This window comes from Colobus angolensis, unplaced genomic scaffold (genome assembly GCF_000951035.1).
Source record: "Colobus angolensis palliatus isolate OR3802 unplaced genomic scaffold, Cang.pa_1.0 Scaffold1, whole genome shotgun sequence".
In the NCBI taxonomy this organism is placed as follows: Eukaryota; Metazoa; Chordata; class Mammalia; order Primates; family Cercopithecidae; genus Colobus; species Colobus angolensis.
The window spans coordinates 12,553,446-12,564,311 of record NW_012110918.1 but is presented as its reverse complement, the minus strand read 5'-3'; the positions used below and the strand labels follow the sequence as shown (position 1 = coordinate 12,564,311).

The 10,866-nt window shown below is 57.5% G+C and overlaps 2 protein-coding genes across 3 annotated transcripts in view; one reads left to right on the top strand and one right to left on the bottom strand.

Annotated features, from left to right (window-relative positions):
• Positions 1–10,106, bottom strand: part of PRCD (progressive rod-cone degeneration) — a 26,450-nt gene extending 16,344 nt beyond the window's left edge. The window contains exon 1 of the transcript XR_001002749.1: positions 9,859–10,106. The gene's annotated coding sequence lies outside the window, so the exon portion shown is untranslated. The remainder of the gene's footprint in view (positions 1–9,858) is intronic.
• Positions 1–10,319, top strand: CYGB (cytoglobin). 2 transcript variants are annotated; one of them, XM_011950904.1, is made up of 4 exons: positions 1–205; positions 5,968–6,199; positions 6,516–6,679; positions 9,055–10,319. In XM_011950904.1, the coding sequence occupies exons 1-4, from the start codon at positions 63–65 to the stop codon at positions 9,086–9,088; spliced, it is 573 nt and encodes a 190-aa protein (XP_011806294.1). In that variant the 5' UTR covers positions 1–62; the 3' UTR covers positions 9,089–10,319. The 2 variants fall into 2 exon arrangements, with proteins under 2 accessions (XP_011806294.1, XP_011806224.1); XM_011950834.1 differs by lacking the exon at positions 1–205 and having other exon boundaries at positions 4,985–6,199.
• The last annotated feature ends 547 nt before the right edge of the window (positions 10,320–10,866 follow it).

The window sequence follows — 10,866 nt, the reverse complement described above, 5'->3', positions numbered from 1 at the left end:
CCGCGCCCCGCGCCCCGCCACCGCCGCCGCCGAGCAAAGCCGGGCTGGGCTTGGAGCTGCTCATGGAGAAAGTGCCAGGCGAGATGGAGATCGAGCGCAGGGAGCGGAGCGAGGAGCTGTCCGAGGCGGAGAGGAAGGCGGTGCAGGCTACGTGGGCCCGGCTCTATGCCAACTGCGAGGACGTGGGGGTGGCCATCCTGGTGAGGTAGGTGTCGCCTGGCCCGGCCGGGCCCTGGGCAGGGAGGGCGGCAGCGGCTCCGGGCAGAGGCGGGCTGGGCCCGGGTCCGAGCTCCAGCGCCACCTCCCCAGCCGCGAATGGGGCCGGTCCGAGGTCGGCGGGGCAGGCAGCCTGGGGCGCCTTGGGGTGAACGAAGCCTTGGTTGTGCCCTCCCTGGCTCCGGCGCGGTGCTCACCAGGAACTAGGAACCAGATGCAGGAGAGCACCTCGGTCCTCCTCCTCTCCCCAGCCTCAGAACTCCTTGCTCGGCCAGCGACCCCAGACACCCAGCCAAGCTGTCAGACACACACATTTTTCTGGCCTTTCAAAGGGTGTAGCAGGGGCACCCCATTTTAGAGATGGGAAAACCGAGGCTCAACTAAGAAGGGGGACAAAGAGGAGCAGACCCCTGTCTCCAGCTCAGCCGCTTGCTGGATTCAAAGCCTCTTGGAAGAACAGAGAGCAAAGAGCAGAGGTTGAGAAGGAGGAGAGCACGGGGGTCCAGTGTTCCCAGCTGCCCTCTTCCTGCTGGAGGGCATGGGCCAGCAGGAGCTCCCAGGGCAGGCACAGGTGAGTGGAGAAGCAAACAGTCCCCTAGGATACAATCCCTGCTGAGTTAGGAGGGTGAGGAGAAGAAGAGAGAAGCTTCAGGAGACAGGGCCTAACCCTAAAACCCCCCACCTAGGGAGGAAATGCAGTGGTTTGGGCTTAGGGGTCATTCAGGCACCATATGCCCCCAAGAAACCCATGAACAGAGAGCATCCCGTTCTTCACACACCTGTGCATAGAGCACGCACACCATCCTCATAGAGGTGATGTGTCCAAGCCTCGAAAGCTAGTCACTGACTCTAGCTACAAATGCATGCTCTCTTCCCACACGTGCTGGTCCCTGCGGCTGCAGGCGGAGGAGCCCCAGACCATGCTCACCCTCAAGCCCCTGTTCTTGGCAGAGGAAAGTGGTCAAATCTAGGCCAGAGTAGGGCAGCCTTGTCATGTGCAGACGGGGTGAAGCCTCGCTCTGGAAGGGCAGCTTTAGTGCATGCCTGACTCCCAGGCCAGCTCCATCTCCAGCTTCTTCTCCCTGTGGCCTCTCCCAAGCCTGGGACCTATCCAGTTCCACCATGATATGCCCTGATTCCAACTCAGAAGCAGATTTTGGAGGAAAAAACAGCTGGAAGCCCTTCTAAGGAGTTACAGGAGTGCTCCTGAGGATAGGGCAGCTATCTCAGCAGCCCCCAGGCCCAGCAACACAGCTGGGAGTGGCAGGAAGCTGAGGGACATTGGGATACTAGGGCCTCAGACGCTCGGAACCACCGATCCCCACACGTGCTGGCACCCACACAAGGACACAGTGGGTAGCAGAGCCACAGACGCGCCAGACTGCATCCTCGGAGGGCGCCGTCAGCCGCGTGTCAGCACCTGCAGCCCACCGGCCCCGCATGCATCTGGCACACTCATGTGTCGCCATGAAGAAGTGAGGCAAGGTCTTCAGGACCTTGGAGGTTTTCTGTCCCAACCCCTGCCATGTACCTGTGCGGATACGTGGAGGAAGGGCTCACCATCCACATCTCGGGGCACCACTGACCCTCCCCAGGAAGGGGACCAGGGAAGGGCAGATGCCAAGGGGGAAATGAAACACCGAGACCAGGGCCATGTCTGGGCAGTCCGAGTTTTCAGCTCAGATTTCTTTCTCTCTCTACACCCCTCTTCCAGTTCCCTGGGCTGGGGGCCTGGGCCTGGGCTGGGGGAGGTCGTTACCAATGGGCTCAGTGCCCAGAGTAACCCCTCACTACTCTGACTCCACTTCTCTGTGGACTAGAGCCCAGCCCCAGGACAGCCTGGCCCAGCTTTGTCTCAGCCACTCCCTGCCAGCCTAAGCCCCGCAGGGCTTTGCTTTCCTTTTTCTCTCCTCCTGTCTCTGTCCAGGGCCTGGTCAGTGGGGAAAGGGGAGGAAAGGGGGATAAGGGCTCCTGAAGGTCCCTCCTCAGATCCTAGGCCCGTCAGTCTTGACACAGCACCCTGTCTTCCCACACACAACGTACACATCCTCAAGGTCAAGGCCCCAGCTGCAGCCCTCTGGCCAGCACTCTCACCTCTGCCCTCCCCACTACACCAGGCCAGTGCCATCAGCCCTTATTAGCCTGCAAGGCAGGAAGGAGGCAGCTGCACCTCCACATCCCCAACCTGGAGAAGTTGCCACGTTGATGGGGGTGGAGGAGGCATTGCTTTCGGAGCCTGAGGCAGACCCCACACTTCCATTCCCTGCCAAGGAGGAGACCAAGAGGGAACACCCACCCTCCCTCCTGGTTGTAACTCTGACACCTTCCTCCTCACACTCAGACAGGCCTATTTCAGGCTCTCTTGGAAGCCCAGATGTCTCTGGGAGCTGAGAAACTCCCCAGGGCTGGCTGTGGCGACTCCTCCCTGGCAGCACAGGCTGAGATCGGGAGGGTCTCAGGTGGAAATATCTCAGAGCCAGGAGGAAGGAGCCAGGCACATGGGCCCCAGGGGCCACAGAACCATGGAGGGTCTGGGTGGGGGCTCCCTGAGACTGTCATTCCTCAGGGCCACAACCCGGTGGTGGGTGTTGAGGCAGGAGACACCTGGTTACCAGGCCACGATCCCCGGGCACAGCTGTCTCCAGGCAGTGTAGGGAAACTGTCAAAGTAGGGCCTGCCTGGGCCCTCTCCTGGCGCTGCCATCTGTTTTGTTGGGCAATCTTGGACATCAATTCCTAATTCATAGGATGAGGATCAAATCTCAGGAGAGAACTGCAAGGATTCGTGAGATCATACAGTAAGTGCTCAATAAATGTTCCCTGTTCTTTCCTCATCAGTAAAATAGAAGTAATACCTGCTTAGCTGTGGCAATTAAATACAATAACAGGCCAGGCACGGCGGCTCACACCTGTAATCCCAGCACTTTGGGAGGCTGAGGCAGACAGATCACTGGAGATCAGGAGTTCCACACCAGCCTGGCCAGCATGGTAAAACCCCGTCTCTACTAAAAACACAAAAATTAGCCAGGTGTGGTGGCGGGTACCTGTAATCCCAGCTAACTTGGGAGTCTGAGGCAGGAGAATCCCTTGAACCCAGTAGGCAGAGGTTGCAGTGAGCCAAGATTGCGCCCCTGCACTCCAGCCTGGACAACAGAGTAAGATTCTGTCTCAAAAAGAAAAAAGAAAAGAAAAGAAAAGAAAAAGTACAAAAACATTGTAACACATCAGGCAAATATATATATATCATTGTTAATATTTTGTGTCAGGGTCTTGCTCTGTCACCTAAGCTGGAGTGCAGTGGTGCCATCAAGGCTCACTGCAGCCTCCAATCCTGGGCTCATGATGTGATTGGATCTTCCTGCTGCAGCCTCCCAAGTAGCTAGGAGTACAGACGGGCACCACCACACCCAGCCAATTTTTTTCTTTTTTTCTGGAGACAGGATCTCACTATGTTGCCCAGGCTGGTCTCGAACTGGCCTCAAGTGATCTTCCTGCCTTGGCCTCCCAAAGTTCTGGGATTACAGGCATAAGCCACCACACCTGGCCTTTTATTATTATTATTATCATTATTTCTTTTGATTCAGGGTCTCACTCTGTCACCCAGGCTGGAGTGCAATGGCACAATCTTGGCTCCCTGCAGCCTTGGCCTCCAAGTGATCCTCTCACTTTAGACTCCTGAGTAGCTGGAATCAAAGGTGTGCACCACCACATCTGGCTAATTTTTTGTATTTTGTAGAGACAGGGTTTGCCACATTGCCCAGGCTGGTCTCAAACGCCTGAGCTCAAGCAGTCCACATGCCTTGGCGTCGTAAAGTGCTAGAATTACAGGCGTGAGCCACCGTGCCTGGCCATATCATTATTTTTTATTGCAATTGTAAAACCTCCAAAGTTTGAGGTGCTTGTTTAAGTCCAAATTGGGTTTTTCACATTTGTCCCCCATTACAGTGCTTCTCCAGAAAATTCAGTGTATTTTCAAACCCATCGCCTCACGTGTCCTCACCCGTGTATCCATGAAGCAGTGAGCGCAGCCCTCCTCTCACCCTTCTGCAGACAGGGAGCTTGTGAAGCAGTTTGCCCAAGATCACGGTTGGCCTCTGGGAGGGGCCCTCCTGAGTCTCCACACAGACTGTGCCCTGGTCACTGTGCAAACTTCCCTCACCAATAGCAGCTCCACCACCAGCAGGGACGACCCGGCCAGATGCCCTCTCCACATCTGTTCTAGCCCTCACATCTGAGACTCGATTGCTGGCCAAAGGGCTGCTTCCGCAAATTATCAGCTCCCTCTGATCACAAAGGGGACACATGAAGGGGCAGAACAACCTGGAAGAACAGGTCCAGGACACTCCATAAATTTTCTGGGGATTCACTTAAGTTATGTAAGTTCTGATTGAGTCCGTGCCCATGTCTCACATGATACCCAGCTTCGACAGGGAGAGGAGGTGCAAAAGTCATTGTCGGCTGGGCGTGGTGGCTCACACCTGTAATCCTCACACTCTGGAAGGCTGAGGCAGGTGGATCACCTGAGGTCAGGAATTTGAGACCAGCCTCCAACATGGTGAAACCCCGTCTCTATTAAAAATACAAAAAATTAGCTAGCCGGGCGTGGTGACGGATGCCTGTAGTCCCAGCTACTCAGGAAGCTGAGACAAGAGAATCACTTGAACCCAGGAGGCAGAGGTTGCAGTGAGCCAAGATTGGACCACTGCACTCCAGCCTGGTCTCTACTAAAAATACAAAAAATTAGTTAGCTGGGAGTGGTAACAGATGCCTGTAGTCCCAGCTACTCAGGAAGCTAAGGCAAGAGAATCACTTGAACCCAGGAGGCAGAGGTTGCAGTGAGCCAAGATTGCACCACTGCACTCCAGCCTGGACGACAGAGTGAGACTCCATCTCAAAAAAAAAAAAAAAAAAAAAAAGCTGTTGTCATTTTCCACACTGCAGTGCCCCAGCTAGGGCAGGGGGTCAGAGGGTGCATGAGAGCCTTGGGATCCCGTCTGACTGGCTGGAAGGAGGGCAGAGAAGGTCACCTGAGTGGTGCCAATGGCCTTGGGGGCAAAGCATTTCGCCTGGGCCAGTCTGCTCCAGGTAAGGCATGTCTGACACAGAAAAAGGGTAGTAGAAAGGAATGTGGCTCACCCGAGGAACATTTTCCCAACGGTAAGTAAAGCCACTGAGCCAGGACTGGGATGATGCGAGTATAGTGGGGAATGTGGACATGAGTTTGAAGAAGTGGGTGGGGGACAGTTCAGAATTCTGGAATGCCTGGTTAAGGAGTTTCGCTGTGGCAGACAATAGGGAGCCATTGAATGTTTTCGAGCATGAGCATGACTTCATGAAAGCAGTATTTTGGGAGAATCAGAAGTTTCAGACCAACTGGAGAGGACTTAATTTCAGATCAACTCATGATTGCAGAACCTGAGCTCTTACCGTCTCAGCTATGACTAGAGCAGGCCCTGAAGAGGGTGTAGAGTTTGGGAAGGAAGCAAGAAGCGAGGAAGACAGAGGCCTGGGAGAGGAAGCCACCAGCCTGGGCAACCTGGCAGACAGACACAGCTAGACTTGGTAGGGGCAAGCCGGCTTGGCCAGAGCGAGGAGGGTCTATGCTGAGGTCTACGGATGGTAGTGAAAACAGTGATGGTGCAGGGGTTGGGGGGACTGGGGTCCATTTCTTCAGCCCCCACTATCCTGGCAGCTTCAGGGTGAGCCCGAGGCAGCTTCCAGCTTCAGCGACCACCCCTGTTCCTCTTGCCAGGTTCTTTGTGAACTTCCCCTCGGCCAAGCAGTACTTCAGCCAGTTCAAGCACATGGAGGAACCCCTGGAGATGGAGCGGAGCCCCCAGCTGCGGAAGCACGCCTGCCGAGTCATGGGGGCCCTCAACACTGTCGTGGAGAACCTGCATGACCCCGACAAGGTGTCCTCTGTGCTGGCCCTTGTGGGGAAAGCCCATGCCCTCAAGCACAAGGTGGAACCAGTGTACTTCAAGGTATGCGCCCTGATCTGCTGCAGAGCTGCCATGGCCCACGCTTCATGGCCATCTGCAGCTCGCAGGCTCTGGGAGGGCTCCCTGGGGCAGCAGAGGTGATCCCCTGAGTGGCTTTGAGAGGGAGGGGCAGTGCCCGGCAGCAGGATGGAGGGGTTCAGTCCAGGGCAACCCTTGTCCTGAGAGCACTGGGTTCCAGAGCTGCCAGACTGTTGTGTTAGGAATGATCCTCTTGGCCACACAGGGGGCGGAGGGGCCTGGGGGTTGCGGGACGCAGGGTGCCCAGGCATTCACTCCCCCTTCCTCCCTTTGCCCCCAGATCCTCTCTGGGGTCATTCTGGAGGTGGTCGCCGAGGAATGTGCCAATGACTTCCCACCTGAGACGCAGAGAGCCTGGGCCAAGCTGCGTGGCCTCATCTACAGCCACGTGACCGCTGCCTACAAGGAAGTGGGCTGGGTGCAGCAGGTCCCCAACGCCACCACGTGAGGAGGCGGGCGAGGGTGGGCTGGGCAGCCTCCCCGCCATGTCTTCTCCTGTCCCCGAGGTCTCCCATCTCTCCTGGGGCCCTGGGGCTGACCACCTGGGCAGGTACACTTGAGGCAGGCCAACTCTGGGGTCTGACATGTAAGAACAGGAATAATAGGAAAAGGCCTTCAAGATGGCTCCCCTGTGACTTCAGGCTGTGCAGAGCCATGAGCCCTGAGCAAAAATCCTCCCAAAGAGCCTTCCCCTTCCCTAGAGCCAGAGAGTGCTCAGAGCACCCAAAGCCACAGCTGCCCAGGCAGAGAGGCGCCAGAGGCTCCTGGCGGGAAGGCCCGATCGTCAGGCTTAGAGGCAGCCCAGGCCAGCCCAGCCACTTCCTCCCTGGGTGCCAATCACAAGGGGCTGTTTTTCCATCTCATGCCGACCAGTGCTGCTAAATGCCCTCTGCCTCAACAGGGCTAGAGCCAGGAGGATCACGAGGACACATACACACACACATGCCCCAGCCCACGAGGGAGCTAGATGGGTGTCACTCACACGCACACAAGCAAGGGGATGTTTACTTCCTGGCTGACCTGGAGGCTGGGCTTCCAGTTCTGGGCCCAGGAGGTGGCTCAAGGAGGGTGGCCGGCCTCTGTGACTCCTGCTGACTCGGAGCGTGAGGGGAGGGCTAGCCCCCAGACGTGGCGGTTGGGAACACTCAGCCTCCCTGGGCCCCCAAGGGGAGGCTGACTCTGGGAGCTGAATGGAGAGGCGGAGGCAAGGCTGGAGTAGGAAGGAGTGAGAGGAGCGGAGGCGGGAATGGGAAGCAGAGGTCAGCTAGCAGCCCAGGACACGCGTGGTAGAGAAACATTCCCAGCAGTTTCCCATGGAAAAGGCGGCGTCTCCCGCCGGGCTCCGCATGGGCCCCCAAGACTGCCGGCCCTCCTGTTCACAGGCACAGCTCCTGGAGGAGGTCCCCTGAGGGCAGCTGGGGACGCCAGGCCTCCTGCCCTTCCTGCTGCTGACCACACTGGCCCCAGGCTGGCTCCTGCTCCCCTCCCCCTTCTCCCGTCAGCACCACCCCAAGAGAGTGGAGTCCTCGGGAACTGCTGGCTGGAGCCAAGCCAACTCCAGATGTGCACAGCTGGGCCCTGGCCTGCCTGAGACCTGGGAGTCAATGGGAAACAAGCAGATGTTGGCCCACCAGAGGAGGGCACTGGCAGAGCGTGGAGAGCTGTGGTTGCCTCCTCACTCCCCATCAGCTGTCACCCAGAGGGTCCCGGGAAAAGACAGGGGAAGAGGAGGGGAGGGGGCTTGCTTGCCCTCCCACCCCTTTCCCCAGGCAAGTTCTGCTGCCAAAGATGAGTTTGTTTACAGCCAGGACACAAGACTTCCTGCTTCCAGAGAAAAGGGCTTTTTTACAAGGGCCAAGAGGGACTGGAAAGAGAGCTGGCTGGGCGCGAGCTCCAGTGAATCACAAACACATGGCCCAAGTTCCCCAGCACGCTGCCCATCCTGCCCTCCCCACCCTGCCCTAGGGACTAAGATCTCTCCAAACCCCAAACATTTGGAAACTGCCGAAGTCTCCTCCTCCGCCCACTTCTGCTCCTTGTGGACTGAATGGAGATGGGCTACCGTGGAAACTGACACCCCATGGGGGTTAGCTCCCAGCCGTCAAGTGGTGGGGTTGCCCCGCATCCCTTTACATTCTCTAGCCCACCCCTAGTGTCCCTGGCCTGAGCCTGCAGAGCCTCTGGCTGCCAGGGTCCCCATGAGCTTGAGGGTAGGACAGAGTTACAGAGCAGAGTCGTAGAAGGCCCTCGCCCAACTTCTCTTATCAGGGAAGCAGGGGTGGGCCAGGCGTCACCGTTTATTGAGCTGTCTCTGCTCCAGGGTGTGCGCCTTTGCGTGGGTGGGGGTGGGGGGGCACGATGATTGCAGTGGGGGCTGTGTGTACCGAGAATACGAGAATACAGATGGGTGGCCCGAGGAGGGACGAGACAGGCCCGACAGAATGCGCCACATTTCAGAATTAATGGAAAAAGAGCTCACATTGGTATGGTGCTCACACGGGTATGGTGCTCACACGGGTATGGTGCTATGCAGTTTGTGAAACACTTTTTTACCCAGTTTGTCACAAGACAGACATTATTCACATTTTAGAGCAAAAGATCCGGAGCTCCCATGGGCCAGTAGACTTGCCTGAGATCACACAGCAGGTTCGTAGCAGGACGGAGACTAGAACTTGGGTCTCACGGTTGCTTTCAACTGCACTGTGCCGGCTCTCTTGGCAGGAAGTGAGCCTCGCCAGCCCCAGGTCCTCCCCCTTTCCCCCAAGGGTCCTTCCCTGCCTCTGGTAACGTATGTCCTTCCCTTCCTATCTCATCCACAGCCCACCGGCCACACTGCCCTCTTCGGGGCCGTAGGACCCCTCCCTCCACCCCCCTCCCTGGCAGCACCTTGAGCAGAAGGCCGAGTTCTGAAGACCCTCCTTGACGCTCCATTTCTGGGTGCCAAGGAAGCTGGAGGAATCCCTGACTCAACTTCCCCGAAGGAGGCCTCTGTGGCGGCCACGGTCCCCCACTGGAGCTGCCGGGAGGCGGCGCTGGCTGCCTGGATGCTGACCCCAGCGCGGCGGGCAGGGTGGGGGACCCTTCCTGCTCGCAGAGTGGGGCCCACTCTTCTTAGCTTTTCTACTCACTGTTAGAGAGAGACCTAGCTGAGCAGCTGGCAGGAAGCGGGACAGGTCTAGGAGACCCTTGGGGAATAAACCAGCCCCGTTTCTATCAGCCCAGCCGGCATGCAGGTCTCCACATCACCATCTAGAGTATCATGCACACATCTACCACATATACAGATATATTCTATATACGAGCTATATATAAATATATATATACACATATATATACACACGTACATATCTAGAATGTGTATCCACGGGGCCCAGAAGCCTCGGTTTGGCCCCCACCTGTGAGTGGGGCAGGGAGCTGTTCCGGTTGTGCAGAGAACAGAGTGTTCTGGCAAAGAGGAAATCCCACAGCAGCGCAGAGGACCTGGGCCTGGAGGGGTAGGGCTGGGGCGACCCGGCTTGGCGGCAAAGCCCAGCGCTTCTCAGACCAGCTCCCCACATTCCTGAATTCCACTTCCAGGCAGAAAGGAGTGGGCTCCCCCTGCTCCCTCAGAGGAACTGACTCACTGACTGCCCTAGAATGGGCAAGGGCAGAGCGAAGTTCTGGATGGGATGACCGCACTAGTGGAGGGGCCTCCATCCAGAAACCTCCACCGCCAGCTCCACCTGCCTTGGCCACCAGGGTAGCCCCGGGGAATCCGGGCTGCTTGGCAGCAGGTTGGCGGGACCACATGCCTGGGTCTCACCCTCAGCCCCGAGGGCCGAGGGCTTCCCCCACCCCCCTCTCCTCCTGGCCGGCAGTCGGCCCTGTCTATTCATGTGCGCCAGCCTTGCCAGGGGGCCCCCATGTGTGCCCCTTGGTCACATGTATCGTCTCCAAGGATGTTTTGCTGCTGTGGCTGCTATGCCTGTGTCCCCTCCTGGCCCATCCTCATCTTCATCTGTGTAACTGCCTGTCCTCCTTTTCTAGTTTCTGATGTTTGTAACCAGACCCAGCTGTGTCATTAAACAGACCTGTTCTTGCTGTACCTGTGCACACTCGTGCAGTCTCTTCCTGCCACCTGCCCTCACCTGTGTCCCCCATCCCTGGTTCTGGGCTCAGGCCTTTTTCTTGAAAGTCCTTCCCTGACCTCCCACACCAAGGGCACCCCATCCCCTGTCCCACACCAAGGGCACCCCATCCCCTGTCCCACACCAAGGGCACCCCATCCCCTGTCCCACACCAAGGGCGCCCCATCACCTGTGTCTTACCTTTGGCTCCCCCTGGGCTTCTCTCTAAATTGGGGATTAAGATTGCTGTGGGTTCCTCACCTGGTTCATCAGGAACACAGGGCTGGAAACTGGAACTGGGGTTTTGTGGGGGCTGGGGGAGGTCAGCCTTGTTAAAAGGTCAGGAGGCAAGGCCGGGCACGGTGCCTCACGCCTGTAATCTCAGCACTTTGGGAGGCCAAGGCGGGCGGATCATTTGAGATCAGGAGATCAAGACCATCCTGGCCAACGTGGTAAAACCCCATCTCTACTAAAAATACAAAAATTAGTGGGGCGTGGTGGCGCGCGCCTGTAGTCCAGCTACTC